Source organism: Phocoena phocoena, chromosome 6 (genome assembly GCF_963924675.1).
Source record: "Phocoena phocoena chromosome 6, mPhoPho1.1, whole genome shotgun sequence".
Classification (NCBI taxonomy): domain Eukaryota; kingdom Metazoa; phylum Chordata; class Mammalia; order Artiodactyla; family Phocoenidae; genus Phocoena; species Phocoena phocoena.
The window spans coordinates 7,642,373-7,661,261 of NC_089224.1; the positions used below are offsets into that span (position 1 = coordinate 7,642,373).

Here is an 18,889-nt window from a genome sequence, read left to right on the forward strand (position 1 = left end):
CCTGGAAACTTCTATTTCAGGATGGAGGATCGAGCATAGTTTTCTTCTCTCCAAATGCATAAAAATGATATTATTGAATAAAAATGAGACTAGATATATCACACCAAAGAGAATGAGAGGAAAGTCAGAATTGGTTTAACCACATAAAATATAGAAGGCAGAAGAAAATGGTTGACAGACAAAACAGAGAAAAGTCTAAAATAAATGATGATTAGAACTGCATGGAGAAGGAAGCTAAGTGCTAAAAGGCACAAAGTTCAGGGTCATCATCCACAGGAAAGGAGGTGGGTAGTTAGGTTGGGCAGCAGGGGAGGCCATAGACGCCTGTCTCAGGAAGCTCCCTGCTCACTTATTCATAGTCCCCTAGAGCCAGGATGGCCTGGAATTTCCATGGGTTTGAAGGATGCACATAACTTTTTTTTTTCCTTTTGCAAACATAGCTTATTAAGGTGATTGGAAATAATATGATTCTGTAAGCAATGCTGACTTTTTAAATGTTTTCTTTTTCTAGCTTTATTGAGATATAAAAGGCATACAACATTGTGTAAGTTCAAGATGTACAACGTGTTGATTTGATACTGCAATAAGATGATGACTTTAGCATTAGCTAACACCTCCACCGTCACATAATTACTGTTTTTTTTTTGTGGTGAGAACTTTTAAGTCTATAATAGAGTACTGTTAACTATAATCTCAAGGCTATACATTAGATTCCCAGAATTTATTCAACTTCTCTTTGCAAAAATAAAAAAAAGTAACTGGGGAAAACAGGGTTCCTGCCAGTACCTCAAAATGAAAGTCATCGCTATTCTGGCATTTGGAGAACCCCAGACCAAAGCCTTGCCACTCAACACTCACCTAAAGCAAAGCTGTGCCCAGGGCAGTATCATCTCTGTCAGATTTCCTTTCCCAGAGAGAGAAACAGCAGAAAACTATCTCTCTCCATACACAGCAGACATAACATGTATCAGCACCCGGGCAAATCAACTCAGCCCTTCCTCAACGACAAAGCATTTCCATCACATGCAAGAAAACTAATGGCTTCAAGAGAGTGAACAAGATGAATAAACATAATTATTCCTGCAGGAAAAAAAGAGAAATTATCGGGCAGAAAAGAAAAACAGAAGAGGTAGAATGCAAGAATGGAGGCATCCAATTAGCAGTCTAGTTAGTGCAAAGAACTTTCATAGCACCTTCTTTGTAAAAGGCCTGGAAAGCCATCAAAGAGATTAAACAGATGCTCACTGGAAGTGACCAATTTTCCTTTTGGAGTGTTTGCCCCAAAGAAGTAGAATTGTGCTGAAGGTCTGCTGAGGCTATTCATCACTAATATTTTTGGACAATTTAATTTTTACCCAATTCAGGTCCACGATTTTTACTATTATCATAAAACAACAAACAGATAAACATACAAAATAACATCCGCCTGGCAATGTGCAACACAACCTTCCTGCAGTTTGTGTGGCTTATGCCTGTTACTGCAGTGTTTTCTCTCAAACAAATAGGATTTTTAAAAGGTGTACTTATTTTAGAGAAATGATACAAAATAGTACAAATAAGTATCATAATTTTGTTTAAAGAAAAATGTCTACATCTAGAGTTTTTCAAACTTAGCAGTATATAAAAGAGCAAATACAAAGTTACTTTTTTTTTTTTTTTTGCGGTATGCGGGCCTCTCACTGTTGTGGCCTCTCCCGTTGCGGAGCACAGGCTCCGGACGCGCAGGCTCAGCGGCCATGGCTCACGGGCCCAGCCGCTCTGCGGCATGTGGGATCTTCCCGGACCGGGGCACGAACCCGTGTCCCCTGCATCGTTAGGCGGACTCTCAACCACTGCGCCACCAGGGAAGCCCCAAAGTTACATTTTAATAAAGTCATTTTATAGTTTTTTAATAATTGTTCTTTTCTATGGTCTGGAAGGTAAATTTTGTTTTAATGTAAATGTACTTGTGAAAACAATCACAAATTTAAAATCAGTATTCCAGAAATAAATTTTATAATAATGTGTTTGAGACTGAAATAATTATCAGTAATATTATTGTTAAATGTTGATAATTTGAAAGGCGAAAATGCTGTCACATTATTATTATAATTTGCACTTCATTGATTGTTAATTAGGTTGAATATTCTAATTTATCTTCTGCAAATTGTCTGAGAATGTCTCTACTAAGATTTTTTGTTTTCCTCGTACGAAATTTATAAATTCCTGAAAGGTCAAACATACAGATTTTTCTCAATTTTATATTTTAAAAACATTTTCCTATTGTCTGATCAGTTATCTAGGTATTTTCTAGGTTTTTTTTTTTTTTTTCCATTAAGATTTTAATCCATGTCCAGTGGTCAGGACTCCGTGCTTCCACTGCAGGGACATGGGTTCCATCCCTGGTCGGGGAACTAAGGCCCTGCATGCTGCACAGCACAGCAAAAAAAAAAAAAAAAATTTTTTTTTAATCCATGAAGAAGTGAATACTAAATCATTTAAGTTATTGTAATATATTGTTACATCTGTTTGGCAAATTTCTGTTCCTATTCTTTTTTAAAAAATATATAGTTCATTTTGCTCCTTTATTTTTTTCAAAAAAATTAGACTAGTGGAATATCACATTATTGATAGACATGCCCCTAAAATCTCACAGTATTAATTCCTGGTTTTTGACAAATTAGAAGGGAAAGCATATATAATATCCACTTTAAATTAGTTCATTTGATTCAGTAGGCACATTTTTTAAAAGAGAAAGAAAATAGACAAGGGAATAGAGGGGAAGGTGGTAGGGTGATGACTGAAATAGGTGAAGGAGATTAAAAGTTATGAACTTCCAGCTGTAAAATAAATAAGTCAATGGCGATGTAATGTACAGCATAGGGAATATAGTCAACAATGTTGTAACAACTTTGTATGGTGACAGATGGTACCTAAACTCATTGCAATCATCATCTCATAATGTATAAAAATATCAAATCGTGAGATTGTACACAAACTAATGTAATGTTGTATGGTCCAAAGAAGACTAATTGTGAGAGCTATTAACATGAGAATATATTTCTTCTTTTAAGGCATATCTTTGACCAATATAGTGCTTGGAGGATTATTGGAAATAAGCTTTAGAATTTGGGGGGAAATCAATTTGAAAATTTATCTTGTTTAATCATCTGTCATACAGAGTGAAGTAAGTCAGAAAGAGAAAAACAAATACCATATGCTAACACATATATATGGAATCTAAAAAAATAAAAAGGTTCTGACAAACCTAGGGGCAGGACAGGAATAAAGATGCAGATGTAGAGAATGGACTTAAGGACATGGGGAGGGGGAAAGGTAAGCTGGGGTGAAGTGAGAGAGAGGCATGGACATATACGCACTACCAAATGTAAAATAGATAGCTAGTGGGAAGCAGCCGCATAGCACAGGGAGATCAGCTCAGTGCTTTGTGACCACCTAGAGGGGTGGGATAGGGAGGGTGGGAGGGAGGGAGATGCAAGAGGGAGGAGATATGGGGATATATGTATATGTATAGCTGATTAACTCTGTTATAGGGCAGAAACTGGCACACTATTGTAAAGCAATCATACTCCAATAAAGATGTTAAAACATAATAAAAAATAAAACACATGTCATATATTGTAGTAAGTAAAACAATTACCTTTAAAATTGGGTCTGATTCTTGCATCATACCCCGACGTCCTTCCCATTAATTTATCCAGAAAGTCAGAAGGTGACATTGGGGCACTTCGAGACCTTGCACTATCTGTTTCCTTTGTTGCAACCAAGCTGCAAATGAGAAAAAATAATACAGATTTTACCCAAAGAAAAAGTCTTCCTAACAGTTGTTACCTAGAAATAGAAAATAAAAACGCTAAGCAAAAAAAAAACCAAAAAAACAAAACTTTAAGTTCAATAAAACAAAAAAATACAGTTTGGGGCTTCCCTGGTGGCGCAGTGGTTGAGAGTCCGCCTGCCGATGCAGGGGACACGGGTTCGTGCCCCGGCCTGGGAAGATCCCACATGCCGCGGAGCGGCTGGGCCCGTGAGCCATGGCCGGCTGAGCCTGTGCATCCGGAGCCTGTGCTCCGCAACGGGAGAGGCCACAACAGTGAGAGGCCCATGTACCACACACACAAAAAAAAAATACGGTTTGAAAACACTAAAACAAAAAAAAGGTTTATATACTGTATAGTGAATATTATCATAGTGACAGGTATTTATAGATTTACAGTCAGAATTTATAATTTTTCACATGTATTCAGTAGTGACAATATTTGAGTTAAGTCTGGAAACAAAGCCACTCCAAATTATTAGGCTTCCAAAATTTGTATTTATCCAAATTTGATTTCTGATTGCAATTTTTAGCTAAAATTATCCTAAGTTGTTCAGACATAAGAAAATATGAAAGTTCAGCTGTGAAATACAATTCTTATTGCTTTTATAGAGGAAAAGAACATCACCTTTCAAGTTTTAAGAATTGTTCTCAACAGTAATAAAACTTCGGTCCTATAGGTTAAACAACAATGTTCTTTTCTTCAATTAGAGTGAGTGCTTCCTATATTAGTAACATACTCAGTTCAATTCATTCTGCTTTCACTTGGTGTCATTCATACACAGTACATTTTGTTCAGATCTAAAATTTGTGCATGGAGTTTGAGAAATTACCATAAATGTGGTCTGTGCAGTCGGCTATTATGGAATGAGAACCTGTGTCCAGGAAAGTTAAAGGGTTATTGTATTTTTTTCATTCAAACATTTTCCTTTTTCTGCAGCTGCTCACCCTAGAAGTCCACAAATGACTGAACCCCCGACCAGCTCCTCATTTACCTAGGTTGGTCCCAGAAGGTCTAGGCCTACTTGCTAATATCAAATGATTCTTTTTATCCACAGAGTTTGCTCAGAAAAGTGAAGCAGGTTTTCTGAACACACATCTGTTTGGAATATTTATATTCAACCTGACGTTACTTCCTGCGATTGTCAGTACCACGTCCTCCCAGCTCTGTCACTCAACTTAGAGCCTCGCCAAACCCTGAACCTTTGTGGTCACTCTCAGCAGTATCAAGTTATTAAATTCCTCCTGCCAGAATGTTTAATAAGAAGGGAAAATAAACCTTAGAGCCATCACCATTAAATCGTCTACCACACACATATATTCAGTAATTCATAATCACAATGGTAAAATCCAATATCAGTGGTAATATGAGAACAATATTTCTGAAAGTATAGTATCACAGTTAACAGCACCTATTAACTCTTGCCCTGTTCTAGAGGATATATCTAGTTCTGGACATTCTGAATCACTTATTTTCTCAATAACTTTCATTCTGTCTTTCTTTCTTTCTCTCTAAACAGAAGCTTCTTCTCTTCCTATTCTTCTGGTTCCATATTACTTTGTAAGCCTTTATCTCTGATTATTACTAGTCAGTTGAACTCCTTGCCATGCTGATCCCTGGAAAGGTTATTCTAATGTCATCATCATCATCATCATGAAAGGAAAAACAACGCTCCTCTCCTCTCAATAACTCCAGAACTTTCTTCTACCATCTGGTTTTAAGTAACTTTTACCTGCCCTCTTAAGCAGCATTTGTCCACTTTCCATGGCCCAAGAACAGCAGGCAGAAGAAGGCATTGTCAGAGCTCTCCTAGCTACATATTACTGCTTCTAAACTATTCCCTGTATTTCCTTTGCAAAACCCTTCCTTTCAGTTGTCAGAAAATAGTACATTCTTTCACCAACAAATAAACCAACTTACCTGGCTCTGAACCAGTAATACTGTGTCTCCCTACTTTTAAAAAAAAATTATAGGGCTTCCCTGGTGGCGCAGTGGTTGAGAGTCTGCCTGCCGATGCAGGGGACGCGGGTTCGTGCCCTGGTCTGGGAGGGTCCCACATGCCGCAGAGCGGCTGAGCCTGCGCGTCTGGAGCCTGTGCTCCGCAACAGTGAGAGGCCCGCGTAGCGCAAAAAAAAAAAAAAAAAAAAAAATTATAGTTAACTATGTACGCTGAATTGGCATTCCCTCACATTTTGCACTGAATGGGGGAGATTATCATAGGTTATCCATGTCAGCCCTATATGCAGTGACATGTATCCTTAGAAGAGAGATGCAGAGGTATATTTGATGGCAGGCAGAAGAGGGAAGGCAGTGTGGCCGAGAAGCAGAGATTAGAGTGATGTGGCCGTAGGCAAGGAATGCCGGCGTTCAACAGAGGCTGGAATAGGAAGGGACTGAGTCTCCCCTAGAACCTCCGAGGGAGCATGGTCCTCCTCACATCTTGTTTTGGGCCCAGTGAACTGATTTCAGACTTCTGGCATCCAGAACTCTGATAAAATAAATTTCCGCAGTTTTATGCCACCCAGTTTGTAGTAAATTGTTACAGCAGTCAGAGGAAACTAAAAGAAGCCTTCCTGTGAATTTTGCATTTTAGTTACTCTACCGTTCAAATCCAAAATTTCTCTGCTGTTCTTTCTGTAATTTCTATCTCTCTGTTGGTATTTTGTATTTGGTGAGATATTATTGTCATACTTTCTCTCCAGTTCTTTGGGCATGGTTTCTTTTAGCTCTTTGAATGTATTTAAAATAGCTGATTTACGGTCTTTGCCTAGTAATTGACTTTTCTGAACAAATTCTGTAAAGTCTATATTATTTATCGTATATGACTATGCGATATCTTTTCACTTAGCTTAGAGATCAGCTAATAATTGGACAGGGATTTTTTTTTAATTCCCAGGACCAATAAATCTCATAGTATTTGCTGGGGGTCCTGAGTTCATGGGGTTTTGCTTCAACTTTGAGTCAGGCAGTTGACAAATCTGCCTTAGCCTTTACCTCCTATTTACACAGGGCCCAAAGGCCCCCAGAGTTGAGAATTCAGGGTCTCCCTGGGTTCTTCCTGAGCATGCATACAGCCCTGGGTGTATTCATTTGCCAGGACTCTCTTAACAAATTACCACTGACTGGGTGGTTTAAACAACAGAAATTAATTTTCTCACAATTCTGGAGGCTAGGAATCCAAGATCAAGTTGTTGGCAGGGCTAGTTTCCTCTGAGGGCCTCCATCCTTGCTTGTAGGTGGCCATCTTCTCTCTGTGTCTTCACATGGTCCTTCCTCTTTGTGTGTCTATGTCTTAATCTCTTCCTAGAAGGACACCAGTCATATCAGATTAGGGTCCACCAATTTGACTCCATTATATCTTAATTATCTACAAATAAAGTCATGTTCTGAGGTATTGGGAGTTAGAACTTCAACATGTGAAATTTTGGAATGATGCAGTTCAGCCCACCATACTGAATGCTCACAGCCTTGTACATAACATGTGGACTTCTAGATGCCCAAGAATATGTGGAGCTTTTCTAAACCCCTATGAACATATCATTCTGCTGCTTTTTCTTTTAAGATTCATGGTTAGTCTGCACCCACTGTTCTCTACTGCCTCAGGTACTCATGAAGTTAAAAATTTGACAAACATCTCCGGGAAAGGGTAAGCTCCAAGTTAGGTCAAATAAAAGTCTTGCGAGTGGGGTATCCCAGAAAACCTCCAGACAGGTCAAATAATGACAATTTTCCAAGAATATGGTTTTAAAGGAATTCAAACTCCATTCTGTCCCCTCTGGTAGCTGCCAGGCTGCTGTTTTTACTGTTATTGTAGGCTATAGGCTTACAATGCTACCGTGGAGCTCGAGACAGGGGGATGGGAATAGGGCAAGTTATAACACCAGAAATCCCATTGTTCTTACCAAGATTCAGATGTTTTTCTTGATTAAACTAATTCGTGGATTACTGCACATCTCTGATTAATTACCAGAGTTCTGAACAAGTTGATTGTCACTTTTTTTGACAGTTTTCTCACTGCTTTTACAGAGGAGGGAATTTACAGAGGTTGGTATTCCACTAATTTTGCTATCACTGATCTGACAGTGTGTTCCTAGATTTCTTTTTATATTTGTTTTTACTGTATTTGTGTTTTAAAGAGCCACACTCCTCGCAGCTCCATCCATCTTTCTCTCTGGATAATTGTAGTCACTCCTGGTAACAGCTAACTCCCATAATACTATTTTGTAAGACTCTAAAAAAAAATCTTTTCTCATAAGTAATGTAAAGATTTGCTTTTAAAAGAAAAGATACAGAGTTTACCTTCTGGGTTTCCCCATAACAAATAGTCAACACTTGTAATTGACTAAATACCAGTAAATATTCTATTAAGAGACATTCTTTTGATGTTATACTTAAAAATTAATAAAATCCCTAATATAATTTGATTAATGAGCTTTGAGAAGAATACATGAAATACACATTGGACTGAGATGGAGTGAAGGTAGATAAGAGATGATAAATTATTTTAAAATTATAATACATAAACTTTTTAAAGACTTGTATAAGCTGAGAGGTTTACTAACAATACAATTAAAGCAACTTATAACAATAAAATTGTAAAGATATACTTTCTCATGCCAAAATGTATTTAAATATCTGTTAAATGTTGAAACAATGAATTTTGAGTTCTCATATAATTTGTTAGGTGCAAAGCACTCTGTTAGGAATGGTAAGTATGTATAACACAAACTTGAATCTGTAGTGTTCACAGTTCAGTAGATTACTCTGTCTGGGCCCATCTGGGTTCTACAGAGAATCCTTGGGAAGGATCAGAGCACAGAAGCTGGGAAGTGAGATTATAGTGAGGAGAATGATAGGCTGGCTCCTTTGTTCCTGCCACTTCGAGCAAAACCTTCATGTTTTATAACAGGGATTCACAACCAAGCTCTGCATGATAATACCTATTAATAAATGAGAAAATTCTGAGCAGAGAAATAGTCCAGATTTCTTTACTAGTTATATTTCTTTCAGTGACACGAGAGCCATTCAATGACTTATGGACACTTGATTTTATTTCTAAAGATTCACAGTTTTGACTCAAAAGGAACTACTGTTGGCAAAATTACATTGGGTATTTGGCTAAAAAGCATTTCTACACAGGCTATCCCTTCGCTTCTGAAAATGGTGGAGTCTGTGCATATGGGGAGACTTCTAATCACCTACAACTCTTGCTCTGGTATATTTCTCCTAGAACTTTCTTCCTATTCCAGTAATATCTAGCACCATGGAGACTAGCACCGTAGGAAAAATGGTAGACTGTCTTCAGACAACTGTAATCATTTAAGAGAGCTTATAGTAATAAATACATACATACACAGTACGAGGCTCTGTGTGACCAATCTGAGATCTTACTCTAATTTTTAAATAGTCAATATCATCTATACTTACATATTCAAAAACATTTTTCTTAAGTTGTTAAAACTCAGGGTGAGGGGAGCTACCATATGATGCAACAATCCCACTCCTGAGCATATATCCAGACAAAAACATGGTTCGAAAGGATACATGCACCCCAATGTTCATTGCAGCACTGTTTACAACAGCCAAGACATGGAAGGAACCCATCGACAGATGAATGGATAAAGATGTGGCACGTATATACAATGGAATATTACTCAGCCATTAAAAATAATGAAATAATGCCATTTGCAGTAACATTGGTGGACCTGGAGATTATCACACTAAATGAAGTAAGTCAGACAGAGAAAGACAAATATCATTATGCTATCACTTACATGCGGAATACTTTAAAAAATGATACAAATGAACTTATTTACAAAACAAAAATGGACTCACAGACTTAGAAAACAAACTTATGGTTACCAAAGGGGAAAGGTGGAGGGGGAGGGATAAATCAGGAGCTTGGGATGAACATACACACACTACAATATATAAGACAGACAACCAACAAGGACCTACTGTGTAGCACAGGGAACTCTACTCAATATTCTGTAATAATCTAAACGGGAAATAATTTGAAAAATAATAGATATATGTGTACGCATAACTGAATTACTTTGCTGTACACCTGAAACTAACACAACATTGTAAATCAACTATACTCCAGTATAAAAAAAAAAATTCTTAAAAGGAAAAAAAACTCAGGTTAGGGGGAGGCAGTAAGAAGAAATCTAAGTTGCATTTAGAGTGGATTTTTGGGGTTTTTGTTTTGTTTTAAGATCTTTTTTTTTGATGTGGACCATTTTTAAAGTCTTTACTCAATTTGTTACAGTGTTGCTTCTGTTTTATGTTTTGGTTTTTTGGCCCTGAGGCTTGTGGGATCTTAGCTCCCGGACCAGGGATCAAACCCGCATCCCCTGCGGTGGAAGGAGAAGTCTTAACTATTAGACTGCCAGGGAAGTCCCTAGAATGGATTTTGGATAAGAAATTTTATTATGAAGTCCATTTTTTTTTTGTCTAAACCTCGTCTTTCAACATATTTATAGCAAGTTACTAAGTTGTTAGCAAATGACTCATGATCAGTATTTTTGAAGGAAGCATCTTTGGATATTTTAGAAGTCTTTTATTTATGAAAATCTCAAAACAATCTCTGCACAAATTTGCCTGGCTCCCACACTTGGCTTGTCTTTTCTATGCTGTGCCAAGTACTGAATTTACTATTAACTTTCTTGGAAACTCTATGTGTGCTCATACACATTCCCATCAATTAACACATTTTTCACTTAAGAATCTTATATATTCTTATTTTTATAATGACTTGTCACTTGAAAGTTCAGAGACTTCAATTTCTGAGAGACTGGCAGAAGCCTATATTTTTTAAGCATTAAAATCAAATACCAAAATCCATCAAAAAGATAAGTCCCTGCCCTCCCCTTCTATCCCCTCCCTTCCTCTTTAATGAGACAAGAAAGTAAAATATATCCACTTTTGGAGGGCAGAAATAACTACTAAATAGAGATTCTGTAAAGATGGATTTAATATCATTGTCCATACTTATTTCACTCTGCTAACTGCACCTTAAAATTGAGAGAAAATATGAAAGCTGTAGCTAGGAAACGTAATATGGGTTTGAGACGAGTCTTGGCACGAGGGCCACAAATCTCTGTGCATCTATTTTCATGAGTTGATTTGCACAGAAGCACAGTGACTTATGGGGAATAAATCAGTGCCCAGACTCTTGAGGCAGAGAAGATTTGGGGTATAAGGGGGAAAGACAGTTGACTATGTATTCTCTAGCTTTATAAACCAGTCCTATGGGGTTACAACTCTTAGTGAAAAAAAATTGTCACAGTTACTATTATTTGGAACTTTCTGAGCTGCAGACACAAGCAATTGATATTTCAAGCCCACAGTTCGAAAAATAAAACCCAGAATTGAAGAGATGAACATTCTTTCCAATTCTTTATGGCTTTAGTCTCTTTATGGGAGAACTAAAGAGAAACTGAAACATCTGAGAATACGTGATGTTTTGAGCATTTCACACTAAAGCATCCTGCCTTAGAAGAGGATGAATTGTTTGCCATGATGACACAGGCAGTGAAGCAGGCTTTAAGTTGATTGTTTAATATTAATTATTTTAAGAAGAGGCCAAAGTGGAAGACTATAAAAGGACTATTCTAGAATACCCTTGGAGGCTCAGAGAAATAACTCAAAATTAAAAGGGTACTGGGATCTTGATTCTTCCCACTGTGAGCAATGTGCCAGTGAAATACGATTATCATTTTAAAGCGATCTCATTTCTCTCTGCAGTTTGATGAGGCTTGGGTTATTTTAAATTCACCTAACAATAAAAATGGTAGCTGCTTCCTGATCTCTCAGGCACAGGATTCATGTATATATATGATATCATTTTATTCTCATAACAACTTTTCTAGTTAGATATTATTACCTATGCATTACAGATGAAGACACTAAGGTAAAGAGGGTTTTTCCCAGGCCACTCAGATATTAAATTTATAAGCCAATATTTTATTTTTATTTTTTTATCTTATTTATTCTATTTTTTAAATTAATTAATTAATTTTTGGCTGCGTTGGGTCTTCGTAGCTGTGTGTGGGCTTTCTCTTGTTGCAGCAAGCAGGGGCTACTCTTCATTGTGGTGTGTGGTTTTCTCATTGCGGTGGCTTCCTTTGTTGCGGAGCACGGGCTCTAGGCATGTGGGCTTCAGTAGTAGTGGCACGCGGACTCAGTAGTTTTGGCGTGCGGGCTCTAGAGCGCAGGCTCATTAGTTGTGGTGCACGGGCTTATTTGCTCCACGGCATGTGGCATCTTCCCGGACCAGGGCTAGAACCCGTGTTGCCTGCATTGGCAGGTGGATTCTTAACCACTGCACCACCAGGGAAGTCCCTATAAGCCAATATTTTAAATCAAATTAAACTTTCCACTGAAAACACTAGACAAGGTTAAAAAGAAAACAAAACTGTGCATCAGAGAGCTAAAAACACAGTGAAAAGTCACATGGCTAAGATCTAAGACAAGGAAACTTACAGAAGTGAGTTTCCCTTAAGGATGGCAATAAACTTCAGAGTACCAGCTGAGAGGTTAACAATCTGTGTACAAGTTTTGAAAGCTTTATGGATTTTAGGGGGACAAAAAGGCATGAACTCCTATGAGTTGGTCTGAGATCGCAAAGAATTACAGCTGCTGAGTAAGAATGAAACAGAAATACAGAAGTCTTAGCAGGAAGCTAAGCATAGCTTGGAATTGCCTCCATTTCTGAAACTGGAATAAAATAATCACAGATTGCTAGCAACCTAGCTCTCTGATAAAAGCAAACATACATTAAACTCCTGCTATTCCCACACAAGCTTGTTTCTCTTCCATTCTTTTCAAACTTGGTTAATGGTAACAAAATCTTTACACTTCTCAGCTGGAAAATCTTTGATAACTCTTGACTCCTCTTGTATTCCACATATCATATCCTTCCAGTTGGTCCTACCTTATAATTTTATCCATAATCCAACCACATCTCACCATACCCTCTTCAGCTCCTCTGGTACAACCTACTGCTAGGCATTACCTTTGGAATACTCATTGGTCTTCTATTAATTTAATTACATTCTACTTATCTTTGTGATCTTGGTATAAGCATCATTTCCTCAGGAAGCCTTACCTATTCTATCTCATTCTGCAAAATCCTGTTACAATATTTATCAAATTTGTATCTCATTAACAGCACTTGTTACAATTGTAATTGTATTTTTAATAAGATTAATCAATCAATGTCTATCTCTGACTTTATAGGATCTTCTATTTAAGCAAAACTCATGACTGTTGCATGTGTTTTAATAGCCCCAGAAGTAATCTAGAGCACCCACAGTAAATAACTGGATAAGTATTTTTGAAATGAATTAACTAAATATAGTGATGGAGAGGTCAAACATTATACACCAGAGAGTGTCCAACATTTTCATCCTTCTGTCCTTCTGCCCAAGTTAGGAGTGATGCTTATGAATAATCAGGAAAGAACCTAGAACAAATATTTAGAAACAAGGGGAAATCAGGATATAGAAATCTGAAAGAGAAAATTAAAGCAAAGTTGTATGTCTGAAAATCGTCATTTAATGGTGGAACTGGAGAATTGTCAATTAGAATGTGATGGGTGATTTTTTAGCCAGACCTGATTGCAGTGGTGTCTACATTCAGTGCTTACATAAATTAGGACTTAGTAGGTATGTCTGTTCAATGCTTGCTAGTTGTCAGTGATAAGTTACATATTGTTTGCGTGTTTGTATATGAAGGGTTAATATAGGGTTATAGGTGCGGGATAGGAGGTGGAGGGATAAGACAGGTGGAGAAGGAGGACTCCAGTAAAGTAGATGACAGGCAGAGTGAAGTAAGTCAGAAAGAGAAAGACAAATACCATATGCTAACACATATATATGGAATTTAAGAAAAAAAAAATGTCATGAAGAACCTAGGGGCAAGACGGGAATAAAGACACAGACCTACTAGAGAATGGACTTGAGGATATGGGGAGGGGGAAGGGTAAGCTGGGACAAAGTGAAAGAGTGGCATGGACATATATACACTACCAAATGTAAAATCGATAGCTAGTGGGAAGCAGCCACATAGCACAGGGAGATCAGCTCGGTGCTTTGTGACCACCTAGAGGGGTGGGATAGGGAGGGTGGGAGGGAGGGAGATGCAAGAGGGAAGAGATATGGGGACATATGTATATGTATAGGTGATTCACTTTGTTGTAAAGCAGAAACTAACACACCATTGTAAAGCAGTTATACTCCAATAAAGATGTAAAAAAAAAAAGTAGATGACAGGGATAGATAGTGTAGTCATCTGAGGTTTCTTAACTCTCATCTTTATACAAGTTTGTTCATCTACAAAATTTATTTTTATCATAAAGTCACTCAGTTTTACTAAATGCTTTCAAAATGCTGTGCTCAAAACTCATGCTAATTGTTATAACTTCTATGGAAACTGTCTATTCTCATGGGTAGTAGTTTACTTCTTTATATTTTTGACATCAGCTTATTTCAACTGAAAAATCTAAAAGGCCATAACACAGCTAATTAACTCATTGATTTGTAGCTTCTTAATGACTTGTTTATTTTAAAGAAAACTAATTAAGCATTTCAGAAACATTGAAAATTATTTAGAATAGATTCAATAGTTCCTATTATGTGTCCAGTGCCCAAGATAATTAAATGAAAATCATCATAGTAGAATGGTTGAAGCTCCAGATTGACAGCCAGGAGGCTTACATTTTGTTCTAGTCATTAACTAGTTGTTTCACGTTGGGCAAGCCAGATATTCTTTAACCAGTATAAAAATGGAGACTTAAAAGTGGTACACATTTTTCAGAGAAAATTGCAGTAAAACAAATGACATATTCTACACGTATGTTTCAAAAAATGTCAAATTCTTATGCCAATGTTTGGATTTTGCCTTTGATAGCATGACTCTTTTGGTCAGGGATATTTTTAATTGAAATAAAGAGAAATTCACTCAAGCTAATTAATGTAAAAGGGCCCTGAATGGTATAATAGTATCTCATGAAATCCAAGTGTAGAAAATACCATCAAACTCAGGAAATACTGAGCACCATAAAGAAAAAATCTGATGGACCCATCCTAGCTTATGAATTCAATTCATGGTTGAAGGCACCTTAGTAAGAGCAGTTCAAAGTCATATTGCAAATGTATAATTATAGGGGCCCTAACTGACACACTTGTTTACCACTCTTCCTTAAATAACTTCTTATTCAGGACATTTAGTTTTCAGAAATCAACTACTGAATGAATATTTAAAGCAATTCTGGTTTTATATTGTCTTTAGTTTAATAGTTTTATTTCAGTTCTGGTATTCTAGCAAGATTTTAAATAATCAAAAGAAGTCTATCAATTTGTATAAATTCAGTGAACACTTCTAGGAGGAGGGGCTGCTGAAACAGTAGTCCAGAATATCAGGCAGAAAAAGACTGAATAGACATACAAGAGAAAATACCTTAGAACCTGTGGTGTCATGGGAAGGACAGAGACTAAAGGAATGTTAGTGTGCCTGGAATAGAGACAGAAGGTGTCAACATAGTAACAAATGAGGCTGGAGACGTCTGTAGGTAGCCAATCATGCAGTGCCTCATGGATCACATTTTGGACTTTTGTCTTTACAGCTCCCATTTGGAAACAACTCCTGCGGTCAAAGTGAGAGCTGAGGATAGTGTGAGGAATTTTGATCGCAGTGGGGTTGGAGAGAGTAGAATAATCTAAGAGATATATATATCACTGATAAAATCCACAAAATTTAGTGATGGTTTGGTACTGGTTGGGAATGAGGAAAATGTTTCAAGCGTGATGGCAATGATTTTAAAAACGCTTATTTAAATTTCTTGACACACCTCCCTTCAAAGGGTGGAGCCTAATTTTCCTCCTCTTGAATGCTGCCTACACAAAGTAAATTCTTGATGACATGAATTCTGTAGTTTGATCATAAATGCATTGCTACTTCCACCCAGCTCTCTTCTGGGTCATTCACTCTTCCCTCAGCCACTCAAGTAGCTACATGGAAGAAAATGAGAGCTTCTACCAATAGGATTCACGAACTTGCCAGTCATTTGACTGAGCCAACTTGAAATCAGATTCTCTTCACCAGTCAAGCCTTCACGTGGCTGCAACCATGGCTGACATCTTGACAGTAACCTGACAAAAGATTCTGAGCTAGAACATCTACTTAAGCTGTTCCTGAATTTCTGACCCATGCAATGAACATTCATTGTTGTTTTAACGCACTAAATTTCAGGATAATGTGTTATGCAGCAGTAGTTAAGTGATGTCGACCCAGCTTTCTGGCTAGAGCAACTGTATGGATGGAAACATCATTCAGTGATATAGGACAGCAGGAAAAGGGGGACCAGCTTTGAGAGTTATGATAATGCGTTCAATTTTGGACCTGATGAATTAAAGCATGGTTTTAAAACATCTAAGAGACACATATCCAATATCATAGGTTATCTATATTGAAAAACAGAAATTTGCAATGATATTTTACTGGATGGTTTCTTTGAAAACTTTTAGTAAGTATGCTGGCACCTAAGGGCCATCACACTTGCCACCCCTTCTACCTAAACCAATCTCCTCTAGATCCCACTGTATGGCTCCCTCGTCACCTTCAAGTCTTCACTCAAAAGGTCTCCTTGAAAATGTTTTCCCTTCTGCATATACACACTGCTATATATAAAACAGCTAACTAATAAGGACTGACTGTATAGCACAGGGAACTCTACTCAATACACTGTAATGACCTACATGGGAAGAGAATCTAAAAAAGAATGGATATATGTATATGTACAACTGACTCCCTTTGATATAGAGCAGAAACTAACACAACATTGTAAATCAACTACACTCCAATAAAAATTAATTAAAAAAAAGAAAATGTCTTCCCTTCTCACATTTTCTCTCTTCCTTATCTGTTTCTGCTTTACTTTTCTCCATAAAACATATTATTAGATAAAATACTATTCATTCACTTATTTATTTTTATGTTTTCCTCTACTGGAAGATAACTTCATAAGAGCAGGGATTTTTGCATATTTACTATTATACCCCCAAATCCTGGAACACTGATTGAGATATTATATAAATATACTGAGACATATAAAACCACTGAGATATTATATAAATATTTTTGGAATAGAGGAGTAAAAATAGTACTTGAAATATATCATGAGATGGATAGGGCTTCCCTGGAGGCACAGTGGTTGAGAGTCCACCTGCCAATGCAGGGGACACGGGTTCGTGCCCCGGTCCGGGAAGATCCCACATGCCGCAGAGCGGCTGGGCCCGTGAGCCGTGGCTGCTGAGCCTGCATGTCTGGAGCCTGTGCTCTGCAACGGGAGAGGCCACAACAGTGAGAGGCCACAACAGTGAGAGGCCCGCGTACCGCAAAAAAAAAAAAAAAATTGTGCTGCTCTTCTGAATCTTATTTGACAAAACACCACTTAGACCTTTTAAATGTGCATAAAACTTTTTAAAAAACACATTCTCTAAATTTCATTTTAATCTATTAATCTACTGTATTTCATAAAAATACAGTAAAATAAGGGGAAAAAAGCACCGTAATCCCACAAGCCAGAAATGAGTGATACAGAAATCATCCTTTTACTTGAGATGTTTAACTGAGTTGTATTTACAAAGGAAACAATACAGCAGAAGTAGTATTGCTTTATTTTGATCTAATTATGCTTGCATGAATGCTTACTCATAAAATGCAGTTTTATAAGTCCCCAAATCAATAAGATTGAGGGCATACAACCATGATTTTTTTTTTTAAACCATGATATTTTTAAAGCACCAGTCTCTGAGTCTCTGAACCTGAAAAGAATATTAAAGTGAAGCCATGCTAAGGTTTTTTTCTGTAATAATATTGAACCAGCAGAGCACCGACTTATTCAGATTATGGTAGATATTCCCTTTTGTGTGACTACAAATGTTTATGTTAATGTCACTTTTCAATGGAATGTGTTCTGACTTAAGCATATTTGAGTTATTGGACATTTTTCTTCCTGTGGTGCAGGAAGCCCTACATTTGTCTGTTCGTTACATTCCTTTAAGGAGAGAGGAATGGCACAGAAAAAAGAAGGGAATCAAACAATAAAGCAAAAAGGAGTTTATAATTGGAAGTGGTAAGGAAAGGTAAATATAGCAGTGAGTATAGTGTTGTTCAATTTCCCTCTAGCGAAAATTAGACTACACATCAAGGTTTTTATTGGATTATATTCTTTTTAAAAATTAAGAGTGAGAAGAGCTTAGCAAGATACAATCAGTGACTGTACATCATACTTAAAGCTAATATTCATCTGAGGTTATATACACCCTTCTCCCTCTGCCTCACCTCCATTCTTTCTTCCCCTTTCTACCTTCCTTCTACTTAGGTGCCTAAACTATTTGGGGCAAGACATTTACAGTTTCCCAGGAAACAAAAGGATTGTAAAAGCTTCTGGATTATAGAAGTTATTTCCTCTTCCTGTAAGAACATGTTTTCCTTTAATCAAGCATAACAAAATCTCTGGAGATAATGCCTCCTAGGAAAAGACTACCTATTTTCAAGATTGGAAAGAAACGGGCCAGAGATGTGAGTGGACACACCTACACTGCCACACATGGTGTTCATGTATAGAACACTGAGAAGAGCAAAAAGTTTGAAAGTGGGTCTCATTCTTATATTTTTTGATGAAACTATTCATTAAAAAAAACTTACTGTGATTCTAGCTGAATGAGCCACATTTCACCTTTTAAAGAATGATGTGATCGTTCCTTTTTCTAGTGTAGAAGAGCCTAAATCACTGTGCTCTTTTGGAAAAATAAGCAGTTAATCTGAATTAGGTGATGTGGGCTCTACCTCTGACTTTGCCACCTAAATGAGCAAGGGCTGAATAAAGATCATGTCTAGGCTTCATCCCGCTCCTCTGCAGAGTGATGGGGGCTTTTGCTCTCACGGGGCTGGACTGACTCTTCCAAGAAAGCTGGGAGCACAGCCTGCCCAGTACCAGAGGTTGTGGACTCAGCTATATTCTGTGTTTTGTAACCGTTAAATCAGCCTAAACCTGTCTGCTTCGT

At 37.3% G+C, this 18,889-nt stretch overlaps 1 protein-coding gene across 2 annotated transcripts in view; it reads right to left on the reverse strand.

The window, feature by feature from the left end:
* GLRA3 (glycine receptor alpha 3) overlaps window positions 1-18,889 on the reverse strand; it is a 158,381-nt gene that overhangs the window by 124,318 nt on the left and 15,174 nt on the right. For both annotated transcript variants that reach the window (XM_065878823.1, XM_065878824.1), the window contains exon 2: window positions 3,641-3,768. In XM_065878823.1, coding sequence (XP_065734895.1) covers window positions 3,641-3,768 — 128 coding nt within the window. The remainder of the gene's footprint in view (window positions 1-3,640; window positions 3,769-18,889) is intronic.